Source organism: Plectropomus leopardus, chromosome 15, assembly GCF_026936395.1.
Source record: "Plectropomus leopardus strain MGB_pleo_1.0 chromosome 15, ASM2693639v1, whole genome shotgun sequence".
NCBI lineage: Eukaryota > Metazoa > Chordata > Actinopteri > Perciformes > Serranidae > Plectropomus > Plectropomus leopardus.
This window is the reverse complement of record NC_142190.1, coordinates 15,348,903-15,371,111: the sequence shown is the minus strand read 5'-3', so window position 1 is coordinate 15,371,111 and position 22,209 is coordinate 15,348,903. Positions and strand designations below refer to the sequence as shown.

At 37.5% G+C, this 22,209-nt stretch overlaps 1 protein-coding gene across 7 annotated transcripts in view; it reads right to left on the bottom strand.

Moving 5' to 3' along the window:
* The window catches only part of LOC121952448 (prolyl 4-hydroxylase subunit alpha-2), a 33,536-nt gene that overhangs the window by 5,435 nt on the left and 5,892 nt on the right, over window positions 1–22,209 (bottom strand). For 3 of the 7 annotated variants that reach the window (XM_088088436.1, XM_042499139.2, XM_042499140.2), the window contains exons 2-12: window positions 16,042–16,138; window positions 13,859–13,955; window positions 13,332–13,483; window positions 11,132–11,269; window positions 9,309–9,548; window positions 7,095–7,291; window positions 6,065–6,241; window positions 4,983–5,053; window positions 4,172–4,271; window positions 3,422–3,475; window positions 1,532–1,597 (exon numbers count right to left, since the gene is read on the bottom strand). In XM_088088436.1, coding sequence (XP_087944562.1) covers window positions 1,532–1,597; window positions 3,422–3,475; window positions 4,172–4,271; window positions 4,983–5,053; window positions 6,065–6,241; window positions 7,095–7,291; window positions 9,309–9,548; window positions 11,132–11,269; window positions 13,332–13,483; window positions 13,859–13,955; window positions 16,042–16,120 — 1,371 coding nt within the window. In that variant the 5' untranslated portion in view covers window positions 16,121–16,138. Of the gene's footprint in view, window positions 1–1,531; window positions 1,725–3,421; window positions 3,476–4,171; window positions 4,272–4,982; window positions 5,054–6,064; window positions 6,242–7,094; window positions 7,292–9,308; window positions 9,549–11,131; window positions 11,270–13,331; window positions 13,484–13,858; window positions 13,956–16,041; window positions 16,139–22,209 lie in introns of those variants that run through there. The other 4 variants (XM_042499141.2, XM_088088437.1, XM_088088438.1 and 1 more) reach the window with 3 other exon arrangements.

Sequence of the window (22,209 nt, the reverse complement as noted above, 5' to 3'; positions counted from 1 at the left end):
ACTACAGAAATACTTCTTTCAGAGCAAAGGGAAAGGGGATACCATCTTCTTTTAAACTGACACACGCAAACTGTGATAAATTCCACACACAATTTATCACATTGTTTGATAAGAAATTCCAAATCATGTTGCATAACTGTGATTATCAGCAGTTTTCCATAATACATATATTTTTCCACAAGTCAAACATATTTGTTGATCTTGACGGTGTGTTATCTAAAATATGTGCTTTTTTGAGGTTTTTTCCCAGTTTACTATATCTATTGAAATATTTCTTGACTAACGTAGTGCACAGTGAATGCATGTGTTTTCTTTAAGTGATGTTGTCCCATGAGTTGATGTTTTGGGGGCTATTTGTTGATGTATGCAGTGTGTTTTTGCTTTTGATGTGCACTTTGGTATCAGCTATATTCCTCATGTTTCGTCAGTTTATACCGCGTTGTGTGTCTGTTGTTTTTATGTGTAATGTAATCAGGGCCACCTTGTAAAAGAGAGCTTGCTCTCAATGGCTGCCTTGTTTAAATAAAAAATAAATACACACGTTTCAGTGTCATGCAAAATATTCTTGGGATCATTCTTGGACAGTTATTACAATCAAACTGGTTTCTAATTCTTTTTGCAATGTTTTGATACAAGAATTTAAAGGTGCTTTATGTAACTCTGGGGAGACGTAGCTGATTGTTGCGTCTTATTCCTAGTTCATCAAATTTCAAAATCGCTTTGGGTTTGTAGTCGGACCAAAAGCATTGGTATTTGATGACCAGAGAATGAGACCCAACAATTGACTAGCTATCTCTTCAGAGTTATGTGCAGCACCTTGAGCCAATTTATTTTTATTTCTGTAGTATTTGCTACAGTACCTGGATATAATTACCCTGCAGAAAGGTCCTGCTATACTGTCTTATCTTGTCCACATCTTATGATTAATTTGTTTATTAAGAGAAGTTTCATTTACAGTAGAGCAATAATGTACTAAAGCACTTCAACATCAACCAAGTCACTCAAACACTCAACTTAAATCAATCCCTGGATATAAAAAAAAGCAATTCAAGTGCATTCATCATTCAAAGACATATTTTTATCTCCCTTAAAGAATAACTGCATTCTGTACTGCCCCGTGTTAGCAAGGGTAAAAAAAAGAGTGGCTGCTACATCAGCATGTTAATGGGGGATGGCCAACAAAACTCTCCACAATATGTACTGGAACTGATTGACATAAAAATTATATTTAGGATATTTGCTTATAAAAGTTTCAGTCATCCAGGTGATGAGACATTTATCCAGCACCAAGTATTATATCCCCCCAAATCTGTAGAAATATTACAGCCTCTTGCCTAATTAGATCAATTAACTCTAAATTTTTAACTGGTATGACCGTACGACACACTACAGCCCAAATGAAAAAGTCAATCAATCCAAGTCCAAGATTGAACCAGAGCTTATGCATATGCTCATGAAGCTAAAACATAAGAACGGCGTGTAGATTTCAGGGACTGCCTTCAATCAACGGCGACATGATGCACGTACTTACGTAGTTCAAAAAAGTTGCCACACGATTTCCAGTGCCTAATCTTTTGAAAGCATCAGGTTCATCTTTCTACAAAGATAAAATTCAAGAGTGAAATCAATGAAAACACTGCTCGCTCTCACGCACGTGTACTTACGTAGTTTAGGAAGGTAGCAAGTCTATTTCCGTTGCCCTTGAAGTTGCTGTCAAAAGGACGCTGCAACAGATGGTTAGAACATTTAACTCTTCACCAAAAACACTCCCAGTATGAACCCGCCACTAAAGCAAATAAGTACACTTCACATCAAATAAAATAAACCTCATTATCTGTCAGAAACATTGATTTACAACTGAATTACATTTTTCACCTGAGTTCAACAGCTTTAAATTATATTCTTAAAATAAGATAATGTACATAAGAATATAGAAATAACAAAGAGAACTTAATCCCTGCATATATTAATCATCAAGCCAATTATTTCCTTAAGCATAAACAGAACACAATGACCATTAATAAACTTACATAATGTGTACATTTTGTACATTCTTAACCTCGGGTCAGTTATGCAGTCAGAAAAGATGTTTTATTTTATGGCAAAACTTAAGCCAGCTGCACTTAGTACACACAGCTATAGATCATATAAAATTCATACTTGGCTGCCAGATAAACACAGAAATAACACAGCTCAGACCTCTGAAGTGTAAACATCAGGGATGGATGGCATTTTTCAGTTTACAGAGGAGAAATGCAAGCAAGAGAAAACAGCTGCTCGACAAGTAAAACAGATATTTAGATTAAATAATGGAACAAATTGTGCCATTTCTATGGATACCAGCACATACTGAAATCAAAGGAAACACATGAGAAGATACACTTGCAAAAGAAGCCACAATAAAAAAGAACCACTCTTTTGTAACAGTAACACAAAAATGAGGAATATAATCAAGCACAGAATATAAGCAGCAAAGAGTGAGAGGCAGCAGGAGAGAGGTGGCAGTAATATTAATGTTAGGATTTGGTCATACAGGATTAAACTTAAAATAGGAAAACACAACACAGAAAGGTGTGACTTTTGCTGACAAGAACTTTAGAAAGTTTAAACATGACTCATTAACAAAGATATGAAGCTAGAGGAACAGACTTTGCCACATCCATGCCTAAGTCCGCAACACACAACTCCACTTTCCATTTTGTTATCTTAAATATATCCCTTTCAAATGATGGTGATGTAAGGTGCTCAAATGTTGTTTAAATGTCTTGGACATGGCAGACAGTGTATCCAGTGGAACCTGGAACCGTTTTAATCACATAAGCAGCACTAAGTTTACTCCGTTGTACAAGTCGCGAAAGGGACCACAATAGCATTGCATTTTTGGGAGGTAACATGCCTGTGGTGACACAACAAGAGGGTCAACCCTCAGGGGTGTCTTTCTTTTTAAAGGAGGATGCCTCAAAATCAGGGTCCTCTTCAACATTATCCTCAGTCTCTCATGCTCGGGCTACACTGTGCAGGACAGCTACCTCAGTGTACTGCTGCTGCTGGTTGCACGGGTGTGGTGGCCACGCAGACAGCATTGCTGCAGCACAGCTGTCTATATTTCTTATGTTTTTTACAGCTGCAACAGCCCAAAGAGCACAAACATGTGCAAAATGTGTACAGGACATTTGAAAACAAATCATTATGTTAACTTTATTTTCACCCAGTTGTCCCTATCAAATTAAGAAAGGCATTAGATATTAAGAAAAAAAAGTAGAAACCTTTACGTAATTCAGGTTCCCAGCAATGTTTGGCCCACATATTTAACAATAAACTTCTCAAAACATTTTCAGTCTTTCAGGCAGTTGAAGCATGTCAAGTCATGTCACATAAATTTCCACACACACACGCTCACTTTCATGCAATACAAACTCACCCTTGAGAAGTCATAATGTGGCTCATACTGTCCTCCAACTCCATAGTTAGCAACCTGGTCAGAAAATAAGAAAGATGATTTCTTTTTTTTTCTAAAAAGAAATTAAATTCAAAAATTCATCAGCAAACTAGAATGCATGTACATGTATGGCATCTTTGATACTGTAAATGCTGTTATCTCCACATTAGTTAATTTATATATTGTAATCTAACCTGTAATTTACAGTGTGTTTTTAATAGGCATCAGATATGGACTCAAATAGGGAATACACTGGTAGAAAGTAGTTCCAGTGAGGTTTGTAAAATATGATATACTTCACACTAGCGAGTTTTCAAATCTAATGAATTGCACAAAAATCGGTTAACCTCCACTATGTTGGTTTAGGGGTGAAATCTAAGGGGCAGATTGAGAAAATATGTTTATGTTTTTTCTCATGTTCTCACCGAAGATCCCACTAGAAGGTCTTAACACAAAAAAAACCATCAACCTGAGTGAGCGTGACTGAGTGTAGTTCTCTAAAGCATTTTTAGCCTTTAAAAGGCTTTACAAGAGACTACGTAAACCTTTTTCTTATTCTGAGATGTTTGTGGTGTTTTGTCCACTGTCATTTGTATTTGTCTCTTTTTAATTATTCTGTACTACTGTTTTTGACACAGATTGTTTTAGATACATGCCGTATATCTAACTGTCATTATAATGACCATAAATATTAATATGTGTAATTTAGTTGTATGTACTACAGTAGATTACCTGTAGTAACTCTGCAGTGTCTACTGTAAGGCCTGTGATGTCTTCTATTCTCTGATTGACTCCGGCAATGACAGGGTCATCCTCTCCCTCCAACCATGCACTGAAAAATAAAGAAAATGTGTACACATGACAGTATACACACATAGTACAATGCTAACATGCATGCAGACGCAAACACAGGATGGATAAGTTATGTTAATTGAAGTCTGAAAGTGCTCACTGGGGATTAAATGTTTTAGTTTCTGTCATTCTTCCCCTGTTTCTCATCAGTAATCAGTCCTAGTTATAACGACTATGTGCTAAGTTTGTGCCAGATTGTTTATATTGCTTGACTTTAGGCTACGTCCACACTGCAAGCCTTTGTGCTCAATTCTGATTTATTGCTCACTTGCTTACTCTTTAAAATGTGGCCAGTATCAAATTCTGCTGCTGAGCTGGTCACTGTCGTGAACTGCATGTATTAAGGGACAATACAAAGATGTCACACACAGCACACTGTCACAGGGAAGTAAGGATCGAAGCCACTGATGTCAGCATTTACGGTTTAATTCATAAGTTGATGTGCAGTGAAAGCCAGTGAATTCATCAGCAGATGATACCAAGGACAAGGAGACACATGTGGAGGTGGACCAAATGAGAACTGAAAAGATCTAAAACAGCAATACAGTAGTGATTGGAGCGCCTTGGTTTACACTACAAATGGTGACAATAATCAATAATAATCAAACCTGAAAATAATTAGCTTTAACCATGTATTAATGATTGAAATCCAAGTGAAGGCACCCAAAGATCTTTTTTCTGCACAAGTTACCTTTTTGATACTCTGTAGTTGGCTGTGGTCAGGACTCCTGTTTTGGGGTCACGGACAGTAGCTCTGGCAAGCTAAAAGAAAGCCAAAACAAAAGAACCCCAAAGAAATAAGTGTTTTTCATCATAAACAATATACATCTGAGTTTTTCCACTTTTTCCAGTCTTCAAATATGTAGACATATCTATACTGAGCCAAAAAGGTATTTTTGATTACTCACACCGAGGGAACTTTTACTAGAAATGTACATACTGAATATCTTTTTATCATTTATTTGCAGATTGAGAGGCTTTTCTCTAAGAGAACAACTTTTAAACAGTCAGTATGTAAGAGTGTAAGAATTACTGTTCTGTACAACTAAATTTGAATGTGTCTATAATAAAAAAGAAGCACTTTATCTGTACCACTGCCTGGCATGATAAGTTCATAGATAGCACTGCTACCGAGAACAATCTTCTCGGTATAGGTCTAATTTAGGCACTGAAAAAACAAATATTTTGTCTTTTAAAGAGTTATGGTGTGTTTACTGTCAGCCCTTGATAAGGTTATTATCAGGCACAATGCTGCAAATCTGAGTGTTAATCCCAGTAGATATTTTCAAGTTTTAGTAACACTTTTTTCAGAGAATGAACTACAAAAGATACATTTACATAGATACAAGTACATCTACTGACAAATTCAATATTTAGAGCACTGTTTGGAATGATAAAGCCCAGCTTAATACTACAGTAGAGCTGGCAGAGTTTTATGTATGATGGACTGTCGTGTATTTGTTCAAACATGCCTGGTTCAAAATGAAATTAAAATTTTCTGGCCTATATACAAGATGAGAATGCATCTCTCAGTAATACAAAAGTATAGTAATACAATTAATACAGTAATACAATTTACAGTGAAAAGGGAAGAAGAAAGTACTACTTTAACTTATTGTATGTAGGCTATCTGTGTTGCAGTACCACAGATTAAAGACAATGCCTACCGAAGGGAAAGTATGTCAGTATTGACTGGCTCTTTCTAGAAAAAATGTCCCTTTCTCTTGTGTTAAGAGCAGAATCGTATCATTCACTTATTGCATCTTGTCTCACCCTGGGTTTCGCCAGCTCCTTAATCTTCTCTATCTCCATGTCTGACAGGACGTTCAGATAGCGTACGATGTGGGGGCTGTCCCACTCATCCTCCTCTTTCATAGGCTTCAGCAGGAGACGAGGGTTCTTCTCACCGTCCTGGTAGCGACAGAACAAACGGCTACGCCTTGCCTCGTTCTGATAAAACAAACAGGATAATCTCAAGATATTAATGTCATATTTGGAGGGTCTTGAATTAGAGGGACTGGAATATAAAGCGCTTCAACTGCTCCCCACTGCTACTATCTATTTTTACAAGATGATGTGTTGCTATGGAAACTTTTTCAAACTAATGGTGCACCCAAGCAGGTTGTTACATCAAGTAGCATGTATAGACATTTATCCGTCCTTTATAGTTTTCTAGTACCTGTTAAGACAGTTTGAACCTATGAAGTTTCTAAATACAGTTGGGTAACCTCGCATAACTCCCCTAAATAACTCTGACTTTAAACTAAACACAGCTCTAATCAGCTGGGATAACTGAAAAAAAATCCGCCTCAGTTGATCTGCAGAGCTTTAATAGACAAGAAAAATACAGGATAGCTGTAAATATATGTTTGTAAGACTATTCTTTTACCAAAGTAAAACAATTCCAGTTTTATAAAAGTGTGTTTTATGGCTGTAGTTATTCATTCATTCATTCATTTTCCGTAACCGTTTGTCCTCGTAAGGGTCGCGGGGCTGTAGTTATTGCAAGCTTGCAATTTTTTGTGTTGGCATCAGTATTAAATACACGTCTGTATTAACTGTTGAGTCTCTAATCTATTTTCAAAATGATCTTTCTGCCCAATTTTAATGGATTTAGGCAAAAAGTGTTTTAATATTTAAGTAAACAGACATTTACAGCAAAAATCAGACTATAAGGTAATAAACAAATTAATCTGAATAAAACTTAACACTTCAGATATGTATGCAAAGAAAGAATATTCTGGCTGCCTCTATGTGACAGGACTGCCTTCTTAATGCCTTTATTTTTCTCCTCATGTCTCACCATTTTGACCCCCTCTCCTCTGCAGAGAGCCTCATAGACATCCCTCTCTGGGAGATGGTCTTTGGGTCTATCGTAGGTTCCCAGCTGGATGGGCTCCTCAGAGGCAGGCTCATACTCCTGCTTCAGTTCATTGAGCTGCTTGAACAGTAACCGCTCAAAATAGCGCAGGTTTCCTCCTGCCCTCTGGTGACTGGGGTCTGTCGGTACAAGAAGCATTGGTTTGTTTATGGATCAAGTATCAACTGACAAGTTTAATAACCTGTAGAACGAAGGAGAAACTGCATTAAATGTTCAGCAAACTTTGACATTTTGAGAAGTGTTGTCCTTTTTAATGGCTGATGACATCACCTGTGCAAATAACAAGCCCATTCAGCATAATTTAAGAAAATAAATAAATAAATAAAATTTGCAGTGATTCTTGATGTCTTGTACCTCTCAAGCTTCAGTTTTGAAAAGCTTTGAATATTTATTTACTTTAACGGAGTACTGTATGGTTTAATTCAAGACAAAACAAATCTTCAGCAAACTCCAAGGTTGTGAAAAGTAACTATATAAATTTACTTGAGAAATGCACTATAAGCACAATTTTGAAAAACCTGGACATGACTATTTCCATTTTAAGCTGCTTAATACTTCTACTTAACTACGACCCAGAGGGATATATTGAAGCTTAAACTCCATAACATTAATTCAGCGGCTATAGTTACTAGTTACATGACATATTGATATAGATTTAACCAACAGTATATGAAGCAGTTAAAATATATCAACAGTAAAAGTACTCATTACACAGAATGGCTTATTTTAAGTACATTTTGTTGCTTGTACTTTAGTACTTTTACTTGGGGTTATTCTCTACTTCAAGTGTCTCTCTTGTCCTTTGGTAAGAGTTTGAAATACTGAAGCGAGAGATAGCAGACGGAGCACGCCCTCTTGTGAATTTTTAAAGGTAAAACATTGAACACTTACTGAGCAGATGAATTAAAATTAGCAACCAATCACCAAAATTACAGACAAGTAAACAACTGGTACTCTTAGTATTGACTGAAGTTTTTCCTTCATGCAAGAGAATTAGTTTGCTGGAGGCAGTTCAAACTTAAACAGGGAGTCCGACTGTTCAGACTAGGATTCAATAAACAGCATCAAGGAGTATGCATGCTGCAGTGCACTGAATTTAATGCAGTCCTGTCAGACAGCCGGTGTAAAAACGTCCCTACTAAAGTCCACCTGCTGGAGAAAACAATTGAGAACTTTGATTGAAAGATTTAACTGGTACTTGATGGAACAATATTCATGTGGGTGATGAGATAGCAGCAATATCTTGTTTTCTTCCTTTTCTTATTTTTTTCTTGCATTCATAAATGATCTTACTTGCTATGTAACACACTGTTACATTAATGTGTTTGTTCTGACTTTGTATATTTTTGGTTTCTATTTTTTGGATTGTTATTTTTGTAGCTATTTTAAACAAATGCAATATACTGTATATCATATCCCCGTGAAAACAGAATTAAAGTGATCACTTGCTTAGCTCTCTGCTCTTTCTTTTCCTAATTTTAGATGTTTGCTTATTCTGGACTACACATTCCTTTCTATATCCTTTAATGCTTCAGTTTTCTTCAAAACGTGTGTATGAGTTGTTACATGTGCATTTTAATTGTTCATTGTTACTTTTGTAGCACTTGATGGCATTAAGTGTGTCTAAGCCTCCTACATCTGCTCTATCTCAATCCATTTCACTTGACATCTAAACAAGCATACCAAACATCTTAAAAGATGGCCTGCAGCTGTCATCGAGGCCCTTGATGCAGAGACTAAAATAACAGTTACAAACCACAGGCTCTTACTTTGCGTGGACAACACCCTGCTGCTCTGGCAAGCACACAGCACCACTGCAGTGAGAGTGAGTGAGCACTGTAGTGATAGGTGAAACAGCAAGAAGACTACCCATCAATTACCCCGCAGCAGAGGACTGCGGCTGCATTGGTCTGCTAACTGGTGTCTGTATGTGTTATGGGAGGCTACTGAAAAATTCAACCGTGCTCCTTAAATACGAGTGCTATTTTAGAGCTCTAAAAATTGAGACCATGAACCCATTCACCCCTCGTTTATAGCTGTAAGAAAGACTGACTGAGCAGCTGACATAAATGAATGACAGTTTGTGTAATGTGTGTTTCTGTGCTTAATCATTTGACACAATGTGTTGCATCTTACCGATGGCCACCAGCCGGCGTGTCAGCTCAATGGCTCGAGGTAGGTCCCCCATTTGGTAAACAGAGTAGCTGAGGTAGTCCAAAATGTCCGCCTTAGAAACCTCAGTTTCCTCGCCGCCATCCAGCTGCTTCAAGGACTGCTGCAGCCACAGCACAGCATGGTAATAGTCTGCATCGTTGTAAGCCGTCTTTCCCATGTCAAAGCAGTCCTCCACTGTTAGTATGGCATTCGAGTGCATACCTGGAGCAGAATTCAGTCAATTTAAATACTGCTTTTACTGAGTTCAACAGCCAAAAATTGCATTCCTTTCCTTACAGTTATTACCATTTATTCATCACTGAAGGACTTTGTTTGAAGACCAAAATTTTTCTTTGTTTTATTTTGATGATATCTTGGTTCTCAATTCACTTTGTAGACCTACGCCATTTTTTGTTTATTTTTAACGATGTACCGTCATATTCTCATTTTTTAAAAGATGTTTCTGGCTACAATTTGGTTGGTCATAATATATTGAGTATTTTAGTCTGATACTTAAAACAAAAAAATAATTGGCACATTTCTTTCGAAACAGGTGCATTGGGGAGGGATGAGTAGAGCACAGTTTGCTAACAAACTCCCATACACTATTTTGCACAAAAAAATAAAAAAAATTAATTGACTGATGACGGTCTCGTGAACAAGACATCACAATAAATGTATTTCTTTTGAAAGTAAGACAGTGTGCAGGAGTTGCCTATACTATACTATGCATATGCTGACAACTGATTTTCTCTGCATAGGTTTTTTTAGAAGTTGTTCTTAGCTTAAGCCTTCTTGTTCTTGTTTTGTTTTTTTATGCACAACTTATGTAAAAATAAAGTAGTGTGGCTAATTATGCTTCCCTAGTGTCATTAGTGTCCCCTCACATCAGGTTTATACGTTTCTGTAGAACTGAACATTATTCAAAATGTGAAAATGTAAAGCTATTTCTACCTTTGAAGGCATCCACTTTGGTCTTTTTTGAACATTTACCATATCGGCGGTTGTAAATTGTTTGGAGGCAGGTTGAGATATGCCAAGTCTGTCAACTACAGTTACTGGACCGTTGCTCGGCATGAAAAGCAGAGCCAACTAGCACATACACATACAAAAACAGGCTTGTGCCTTATTAACAAAGCACAGACACATACCTGTAGAAGTATGCACAAATACACACCTTCTCATACCTGTGTTGTGTCCAAATTGTGTCAGGAATGTCACTAAAATGGGAGTGCTGTTCAAACCTAGCAACTAGGCACCAAGTGCAGCTAGGTGGCCATTTATGATCAGTTATGGTGCAGACAGCATGTTGCTAGATCGGGGTCCTCAGATCTGTAAACTCCTTTGAGCCTTTATTGTGATGAAGGGCTGTATTAACAAATAAAGTTAAACTTTACAACATCTGTCTGTGTATGATGCAACTAGAATTGTGTCATTTGCTTTCTAATAATATAAAAATTTACCCTTAGTCCAATCATGACCCAGAACCAGAGTATTAACTGTAAAATAACCTCACACGTTACTCTAACCTTAAACTAACAGTAACTTTAACTTTAAGCTCAAGCCCTAACCCTTGAAGAAGTGAGAACTGGTCTACATGACCTAATTTCACAAAAATGTACCCTGTCAGGAGGCCCAAAACTCCAACTGTTTTTTACAAAAACAGTAATATAAACACCCTAAAACATATCAGTTAAAAATCATGGGTGGTTTCAGTTTTCCTTCCTCTCTTTCTTTTTTAATAAAAAGAAAAATAAAACACTCCTCCACCTGTGCTAATATATTCATGTCAACTATGTGGTTACCTGGCAGCTTTCCTTTGGAGAAAGCCTCAGAATCCAGTTGATACGTGTCCTGAAGACGCATCAACGCCTTGGCTGCACCCGTCTCATCCTCTGCATCTGGGAAGTACTGTCTGTGTATGGACATGTTGGAAATGAACCCTGGAAAGAAAGTAAGAAAAAGTTAGGCTGGGAAAGTCAACTGTTTTAGCTAAATACAAATTCTCCTCAAATGTTCATGCTTCTTAAATGATCAAAAGCCAGTTTTGCTACTTTGTATCACCCAGGACAGTAATTTGAAATCCAGTTAAATGTTCTGTTTTGTCATGTTTAAATATAATACTTGCACAAAAAAGTGTCTTTGAAGGTTTGATTGTGCTTCATGGAAACTAACATTAAGGTAGAACATGCACATCACCATCAAGTTCCTTGGGTTTGTTTTATTTTAAACTATTTACTGAAAATCAAGTTAATGATACTGATGATAATGATGACTAATGATAATCAAACTGAAACATAAATAGTATTGATATTGATTCATCTAAATTAAGTGCATTAAACAATAAAACTGCAAACCAACCCCCTGTTTCCAAAGGACTTTTGTCTTTGTAGTTCTCTTTTTCTTCCTCTCACACCCATTCTAAATATATATTTGAAGTAAAAATGAGTGATAAAACAAGGGTTACAGTGGCTATTGCCAGTATCATTAATGTATTCAGGCTTGTAACCCAAAGTCAGTAAAAGTTTTTGCAAATAATCAGAGCCTTGTCAGATGCCTCTGAGTGACCAATATTATGCTTCTCGTACTGCCTTAACAAATCAGTTATATTTAATTCAATGTCTTGTGTGTGGCTAATGATGACCACAAACAAGTACTAAGCATTAAAAATATATTATCATATGTGGACTTCCATATTTCATTACTACATATCAGATATCACCATCTGCTGCTTGGCATGCTCTGATAAATCATATAAGAAAGTCCCAAGGGCTGAAGGAATATTTTAATTAAATATTTTTTTAAGATTTGCACGTGCTCTGTGGTATTCAGCAGAGGCACCTACAATCTACATAAATGAGGCTAAACTGTGTTTCATGTGTGGTTGGCAAAGGTCCAAATTCCATCCGTTTTTTATTAACATTAAAACATGTGAATACAAGAGTGTCATCAATGCATAAAGAGGTAAAGACATTTGGATAACAAAAAAAATAAAAAGCTACACCTAGTGCTAGTGTGAAGATGAAGAAAAGTTCAAACACTAAACTAAATCAATGCTTCCTCTTACGTTTATAAGGTTTACACCCAGTCTCTCTACTCACTCTGTCTCTCTTTGTCTAATGGCCACGTATACAGATTTATTTGTATGACACACAACTCTGCTCTTGCCATTTAGCTAACACGCGCACAGACTTTCAGATCTACACACACACGCACGCACACACAGACACACAAACAGACAGAGAGAGAGAGAAAACATGGCCAAAACATGAGGGGATGAGGAACAGCTGGAGCTAAAACATGACAGGCTCTGTTCATTTGGAAAGCAGAGTGATGAGCAAAGCTGTTCAGCTACAATTTCCACACTGCAGTTGTAGCTGAAATCACTCTGCTCACATCCACGCTAGATTTTATATTTGCTGCTTGCTCTCTGCTTGTGCTGAAAATAAGACCCATAAAAAAAAGGGGTGAATGCTGCCTTCAGATGCATTATACAACGTGAGAGATATTTAGACATGGTATGAAATGCATGCAATGTCAAAGGAAAGGTAAGAATGAACAGATGCAGAATAAGCCAAGGCAACCTAAACTGGAAATATATGAGATCTGGTTTAAATTCTTTCAGCTTGAGCAAATTTACAGCCAGTTCCAGATATATTAACTAATTAATGCAGAGAGAAAGAAGTAACAGAAACTCGCCTGGACACACATACAGAGCCTGTGCTTGTTCTCCTCTTCGCAGCCTGTGTCTGTTTACTCTCAGCCAGGCAATGGGCACAAAGCTGCATGTGGCCAAGAAACACGGACCCCAGGATACTCCAGGAGTCAATTTAAAACAAGTATACAAAGACCAACTTTTCCTCTTTCCCTATCAGAAAACAGCTTGCTCATGAGATGAAGTAATACTGCATTCACACAGACAACATCAATGCTCCAAGCAAAGCAAAATCACACCAATCTCATTCAGTTCCACTCCTCCTTCCCTCTCTTTCTTCCTGTTCTTACCATCAGAGGGGTTCTGAAGCACCAGTGTCTCCAGTTCAGACCACTCTGTGTTGAGTCTCTTCATCAGTTTGTAGGCGTTTACTGGGTGGGCCAGGTAGCCCTCTGGGTCAGAGGTGGACACTCTGGTCAGAGCATCGAGTTTGTTTGCCCAGCTAAGAGACAGATACAAACAAGGACAATAAAGTCATCATCATGGTCAGTGGTGGAAGAAGTTCTCAGTCCCTTACTTAAGTTTAAGTACTGTATATTATTTAAAAAATACTGCATTCTAAGAAAAAGCCTTGCATTGGCGAATAGTTATATATCTATCATATGTTAGTTATATATATATAATATGTTAAAAAAATATTAATCTGAAAAGTGACTTGTTATTGTAACGGTCAAAGCAATAAGTGTAACATTTATCTCTGGAATGTAGTTAAAGGATTAAGCAGCACAAATGGAAAAATTGCACTCCAGTACAGCACTTGAGTAAAGGTGTTTAGTTCACAGTTTGGATGTTATTAAGTCACTGGGTTCAAATGTACCTTTTGACAGCAGCAAGCTTGGACTCCTCTGCCTTTATGTATTCCCTCAGAGACTGGACCAACTCTTTTTCTGTGTAGATCAGGTCTGTCATTTGGCCTGCAGAGAGAGACAGATACTAAAGGTGAGGCGTCACTGAAGATGTATTTATTTCGTATTTCCTAGTCAGCCGTTTTCTAATTCTAATTTAAAACTCCATCAAGCACTATTTTCTTCATTTATTGATAAAATTTCCTGTACTGTGAGAGAGTTGCTACTATTGTACTAACAATCCCACACAGAACATTTACAGCTGTTGTCATTTGCCTTAAAGACCAATAAAATTTATTTCTGGTAACACAGTTCCCCTTGGATTTAGACTGAGGTACAAATACATCCTCAGCTACTATCAGTGAAGTAATTATATTGATTATATATAATTACTTTTACTTAGCAAACTACAGCGGGGCATTCATCCATGAGCTTTTGAGTGGATAGTTGGAGTGTAGCGTGCATCTTAAACAACTCCATGGAAACGCTCCGCCATGATTAATTCACAGGGGTTGCCGGGAAAGAGGAACAACTGAAACACTTTCATTGTTTCTGCATGCAAACAGCGTAAGCAACCATCCAAGTGCAGTAAATCAAAGTGATTTACTGTGACTGTTAAAACTCCTGCTGGGTGATGTGATGCATACTGTGTCCTAAAAGCAGTTTCGGTTAATCAGTTATCCTCTTCTCACATATTAGATAAAGAAAGGTAAAAGTTACAAAGGCAAAGTTTATGTTTTTTGTTTGTTTTTGCGGGGTATTTTTGTCGTATTTTTTTAAAGTGGGAGTCAACTGATCTAATTTTCTCATGCATAAATAATGCTCACTGTGTTTGAGCACTCAAAACAAAATCTTTTTAAAAAGTTTTGTTTACAAATTCTATTTAAGGAATCAGTGGACCACAATTATTTCACATGTTATTCGGGGTGCCTCCAAAATAAACTTAACAGGCCTCTTCGCCACTTCCTCAATAAAAAACTTTTTTTTTTGGCAAAGAAAAGACATTCCTGAGCTCAAAACTCTGTTTTCTTCCACATGTTGCACACTGCTGATGCTTCTGATGGTCTGGCCCCTCAGTATCTTGTTGAGCTCATCAGTGTCTATACACCAGCTAGATCACTGAGGTCATCAAATGAGCTGCCTCTCATTGTGCCAAAATCTCGTCTAAAAATTAAAGGTGACCAAGCTTTTGCGGTGGCAGCTCCAAAACTGTGGAATAATTTACCACTTCATAATAGATCAGCCCAGACTCTGGAGATTTTTAGGTCATTGCTCAATATCCACTTCTTCTCGCTGGCCTTTGACTTATATTGAGCCGTTCATCCCTCATATTTGTATTAGATTAATTGTTTTGGTGTGTTTGTTTTTACGTGTGCATATTATACAGCATTTTATGTCATTTTTAATGGCTATTTATTTTGTCCAGTACTTTTGTACAGCACTTTGGTCAACCTTGGTTGTTTTTAAATGCGCTATATAAATAAATTTGACCTTGACCTTCTATTAATGTCAATTTCAACAGGGTGAGAGCCAAACTAGCTTAAATGTCCTCATTATTAATATAAGAAAGCCTAGTTTAGGTAACTGGTGGTAGTGTTATGGAGTAGTTTTATATGTGAGTATTGTCCTGTGCACAGGCAGGTGGATGAATGATCATGTGGTTGATCGGATACACAGTCCTGCCAATGGTTTCGTTCCACATTACTGACCTAGAGGTGGCGGTAATGCATCAAGAATTCAGCAATGTGCCAAAAGAGGCAGAGAAGGAGAAGACTGCAAGCTACTTAACATGGCTATAAATATGATTGGATCTAAAATCCGTTTGCTTAAAAAAATTCCACGGGGCACCTTTAAGTAAGAGCGATACTGCCATTCTTAAGATTTTTTTAAAGTGATTGTCGCCAAAGGTGCAAGGTTTGTATTATGAGTATAGCGTGAACAGGCCAACTGGTCAACTGGTCAACATGGGCGATAAACAGGCAGCTCTTCGCATTAAATCGGGGTGATTCGCCAGTTTTCTGGATTGAGTGTGAACCCACAGTGAGTCAGGGAATAATCACACTGAACTAAATGAAATCTAGCAGGAGACTAATATAAAATTTTAATAGAACAAAAAAGCAAGGGAAAAAAAGTTCACATAGCTCTTCAAACCTACTTATGGAGGTGAAGATCTCTGCCTGTGTTGTCCAGCAGCAGAGCAGAGCCCAGAGGACGAAAGACAGGAACATCCTCATTCTGTCGCTTCCAATAACCTGCAAAAACAAACATAATCACATCATGTCACAATACACTTACACAGTCTAATCTAATTTTCATTTTTATAGCAAGCGTAGCAAATATGGCTGCACAATTAATCAAAATACAATCAAAATCATTATAAGTGCAAAATCCATATCCCAAGAGCTGCAATTTCTTGATAAAGGTAAAATGTGTCACAACATACCAGTATAAATGAATCATTGTGGTGCCACAAAGATGCTTCGGCCTACAAATAATTTTCCACATGTAAGGGAACATGCTTGTTTGGTACAGACCCCAGCAAATGCCACATTATAATCATTTTTATATAGTGTTTTTTTTCAGTAAAAATGAAACGCAAATATTACAATTCCCACTTTAACTGCGAGTCACACCGCATACTTTAATCCTGGCTTTCTGTTTAAATATATGGAATAAGTTTTGCACATGGTCCTATAATTCTCTACCACCATTCAACACAAACTGTGGAGTGGTCCCTTTTTTAATATTCCGTACATCCATAATTGCCACTGCCACTTTCCTTTCATATTGGCCACTAAAACCGACAATTACCCTCTTGTTCTTGAACCACCCATTGAAATAAGTGTGCAGTTAGCATTGCCCTGTTACAGCTTTGCAATGATGATGTGTTTCCGAGCTAGATTAGACAATGGTCTAACAATATTCAAAGTTTCCAGAATGTTTTCTATAAATGAGTCACTTTTTCTGTGGTAGGCATGCTGTCATAATAGCCTCTGTGCCCAGTTCTCATTAAGGAAGGACAACATGGAAAAAGATAGAGTTTCTTTCTAATAAAATATTCTATCTCTACTAAAATACACACAGTTCACAACATATAATTTTTACCTCACAGACAAAATGTTTATTATAAAATCACAAAGCATAATGTCAAAACATCTGGTTCATGTAAGGTCTGTAAATTAATTTGCCTTTATTTTCTCATCTGTAGTTCAACATGACCACCAGATGTCCATTGAAAAAAGTTCATGACTAAGGCCGTGATTAAATAAAGCTCAGCATCCTTTTTGATACGGTTATAAGTCAGAACTTGCATTGCATAAACTCACAAGTAACTCATGTTCAAAGTGGTATCCTCAGATCTAGTACAACAGGTTATAACCTTCACATGCTAGACAGACATTCAAAGATTGATTTGCTTGGTGCTAAAATGATTAAACACCCCCACCAATACTCTATCACTTTTAAAGATATGGTGAACCTTAAGTAAACAGTTACTCATTTACACATCTAGCAGTTACATACATCATCATTTAATTGAAGTCATATTTCTGGTCAAATATTCACTTATCTTTCAGCTCTGTTTTTAGTCCCTGTCAACTCCTGATGAAAATAATTAGTTATTTAGCTAATAAATGCTCCACTATGGTCACCAGCCAGTCACAAACTGCGTCCATCTGGTGTTTGGTGTTGGCAGGTAGTGTAACCAGGCAAACATGCACTAAACATTAAGTTAGATTGTTACTAAGCGAACAGTTCTACCTCAAACAGCTGTATAAAGCCCATTGTTTCAAGGTTTATTATGTTTTTTGTGTCAGAAGTTGCCACATTTCCTTCAGTAACATTTGAAAATACATAGAAGTCTTATCTAAGAGCCAAAAGCAATATGAGCTGTGTATACTTTCTGCTACTTTAGATCCAACAACAGAGCTGAAGTTGAAAAAGCAGGACTAAACAATGGCACAAAGTCTCTGTTCACAGCCCAGCACTGACACCAGCTTTGTTGGGGATCTTAGGTGAAAAGTGAAACTGCCCCACTTTCTCATCTTGGATTTTGTCTAAGTCTACTTTACCGCATCACTTATCAGTGATGACTGTTTACTGTCACACACACACACACACACACACACACACACACACACACACACACACACACACACACACACACACACACACACACACACACACACACACACACAGACTTCTGTCTTCAACACTATCTAATCAAAGGCTTAGAGAGTCAGAGCATCTGAAGAAGACAAAGTGGCACCTTATAACTTGGAGAGGAAATTCTGCTCCAAGTGAAAAAGAAAATCATTTCACTTTCATGACACCTGCTGACAAAATACAAGTCAACTTTCTACTGTTGCCAAAAATAAGTCATGACAATGTTAATGCATTAAGCAGAAACAGAGCTTAAGCCTTGCGCCAAGAGATAAGTTACCAGATTCATGTTCACAAAGGAGTGAGCCAGGACAAGATGTCACTTTACACACTTCAAAAAAGAAAAAAAGACCTGCTGCTGGCACAATCTGTGTTCAATGGATCCATTGTAAAGTCCTTTGTGAAACAAACATGGTGATAAGTAGAATTTGGCCTATTTGTGACAAACAGATCCTCTTAATGAGGCAAACATCGAGACAACCATGGCATGTGGTAACAACAGTAGTTGTTATTAGCGAAGGACTGTGAAAGGGCTTTAAAAACATTTAACAAGTCACTGTAAATTCTAATTTGGCTTTCACATATGTTTCAGCCCTGTATGCCTAAAAATGACCTTATAAGAGAGTCCTGAGCTAAGATTTTGCTGATAATTATTGCCTGATAAATCCTAAGAGGAAATAGAAAAAGAGAACTTCAACAACATTTTGATCAAGAAACTTTGGTAAAAAATAATGTTGGTGAGAAGAAAGGGTTTGAAGTTACCAAGACTCTTACACTTTCTTTCACCCAATTTTAGCATTTACAATTATAGTAATTTTGCTGGAATGTACCACATTGGGTGTAAGTATATAGGTCAGTGTCTGTATATCAAATCATTTTAGAATAGGACTGGACCAAAACTGTCAGAGCAACACATATTTGGCCTTACTTTTTGGCTTGGTTGGAGCAGAAGTATCTTATCACTTTTCTCAAAATAAGCAAAGCCACTCTATCTTCTACATGATGTAGGAGAACTGCAGAGCTGTCCTAACTTGTTGAGAGTTGCTAGCAGGTGGGGAGCAATAAGAAAAACACGCTTACATATGCCATAGATGTAGAAATAAAGAATGCTACAATTTAAATAATGCCAATCCTCCTTGAAGATACTGAATGGATTTAAGCTTCTTTTAACAGTCAAACATAATCGTTTTATATACAAAACTATGCCTGCTTATCAAAATGTTTGCAAATTACACTGAATTTAACTAAAAAAATACAGCTACAAAACTGAACTTGCTCCTTTGCCATGCATGCTGAATAACTTCCCACCACCTAACATGATTATTGAAAGGACTAAACACATATTGGTTATGCATGCATGATCCTTGTGGTCATTTGGCTTGGGTGCACATGGCGAATGGATGGTGCTGGACCATGAAAGCAGACCAAAATCAGTGCCAAAGCATTGCCTAAATTATGGGCTGCAAATATGATATGATAAACAAGATTTGAATTCAGTGTATTAAGTTGTGTAAAACAGTGGTATCAACCACTCTTTAAGGAAAACTTATACCCCTCCTTGACAGTGACGGTAAAGTTTCATTAACAACTCTCAAATCTTAGGGAAATTATTCTTACTGTTACTAATTTAGTTTTCAGTGAGTTACAAATTAATGCTTTTGGTTTACATACTAAGTGCCAGTCCAGAAATCTATTACCACAGTCCTAAACTACAAATGAAAGGCCCCAATCTCTCTCCTTGTAATTTCACAGCCTAAGCAACTGCTCAGCCCAAAACAGTCTTGCCTGTTGTTGCAGGCTGTAACACCCATGTCACATTCCTGGAAAGAGGCCTGTTACATTTACTACCCCACGTTGCCTTCTCCTGACCCTTGCCTGGCATTTCTGGCAAATGAAGGGAATAATACAGAAGGCAGGGCAGGGTATGATATGACAGGTCATAAGAGGACAGGACCAGACAACTGTATTTTGAACACAGGCCAATGAGTGCTCCACGCAGATCTGTATTTTAACAATAATCCATCCAGTCTTTTCTTGAAATAAAACAACTCAGCAAAAATCTTCAAAATATAATATAACACAACCTTGCTGGACAAAAATGAATGGTAATTTTGCTCATCCACTCTCTAATCTTGGTGCATAATAATAACAACCACCCAAAGGAGCTTCTTTCTAGTCAGTGGGTTCGAGTTTCTCCAGAATTTTGCTGTTCTACATGGAGGTGTGGCTCCAGACGAGAGATAAGAAACCACAGTAACACACACACACTCTGGCAGTGGGCCGGGGTGTTTTAGGAACAAACCGTTTCTCACACAGTGACATTTTCAACATCTTTAGTTGGTCTGTTCTTCTTTTATAGTTCTTTTTTTCTCTTGACAACAAATCAAAAAGGAAAATCATGACGGGTACAAGCAACAGCTGTCTTGGGTCATACAAGTGCCAATGGGGGAAGTTATTAAAAAACCCTTTTCAGTTTTGTGGGAAAGCACATTGAAACAAGAGGTCTGAAAAGTGATTGAATACAAAACTGGCTTTTCTCTTCTTTTTTTCCTGGAAACTTTTAAAAATTCGATTTCCTAACAATTCAAACAAGAGCAGCGCCAAGAATTGCTGACGCTGATGTGAGTAAGGACGTTGTCAAGACAACAGAGGTGAACAGTTCAATATTGTTGCAAAAGATGTATTTCAGACTTTTCAAATCCGTCAACAATCATGTGAAATGTGTCCTACAAACTAAACTTTCAGATTCATATCTACACAGGGTATTTATTTGTAATAAGTGGATGGATAAGATGGATAAATTAAAAAAGATTTGGACAAAGAGAATCAGGAAAGATCTAACTGCAGTCTGCTGTTGAGGGAGCTACAAACTTTGGTGAAATGTTCATTTTAAAACAGCTGACATGCTGACGTATGCATCTAAAAGTGGTTCCCAAAGCAGAATATGGAACTCACAAAGCTGACAAAGGTAGACTTTCAAACTGACCCCTGCATCTCTTTGCAGAAGTTGTAACAAAGATGTCCAATACTGCTTTCCCACCAAAATTATTGTATGCACGTAAGTTTTTCAAACATGAATAAACCTGCTAAATATATGCAATACACTGCATTCCCATTGCCAGTAGCAGACCTGTGAACACAGCGCTGCAGCAAAACAGTCTGCCTGTCTGTCAGTTTGTGTGCATGTATGTGGGGAGGGGGGTTGTTTTGCTGGTGTGTCCATGCGATGTCATAGACAGGCCAAACAACAGGAACAGCAGTAACAGCAGTCTGTGGAGACTTTACAATGGTTTCTTCTCTTTGTTTTTTTCTTACTAACTCAGTGTCTCTTTCAAACTTGGTGCTAACTTGGAATAATGTTTTAGCGCTGCTTAGGAGGAGATAGTTGGTAATTAGTGACGGCACATCATTGCATCTTGCTGGTTAAGGAGCTGAAATTATGGTGTTCACTGTTCATTGTTGTGTTCCCATCAATGCCGATTCGGAGCTGGAGGCGATAAATACCCAAGTCTACTGCAGATTCATTTGACCCAGGTGTGAATGTTGACTGTATGCATTCCCACAGCTTTAAAAAGCAGAACGTTAGTGGGTGTTAGCAGTGTTTTTCGTGCAGTAGGAGTGAGGCCTAACTCAAGTGTGGAAACACCCTGTGTGGTGTTTTTTCTTGCTTGAGGTGTCACTGCAGTTCACATTTTTTTCTACATTACATACACAGCAGCAAAGACCAAATTATAGTATTCTGAGGAGACTAGTAAGAAAGCAGTCATTTAATATACTAAAGAATAGGAGTTGCACGCTGTGATAAATGATGAATGTCTGATGCTCAACAGGTATTTTTCTGCCTGATGTTAATCAGTAAGCAAGACAGCTATGTACGCCTCGTGCACAGGCATAGACAAAATACAGGCACACATTGTCTTGGTACAATAACGTATGTGTACAGAGTGACACATGCATGTTGCATCATATTCCACATTTATGCATACACACACAGTATCCATAGGCTGTGGACATGCTCAGACAATCCCAGCCTGTCAGACTCAGGGAGATTTCACTTGCTTCACAAGCAAAGAAAACAATTTCAGATTCAAACTTGAAACTTGTCATTGCTGTCGCTGTGTGCATTTCAATTTACACAAGTTGTACATATATGTGTATGTAT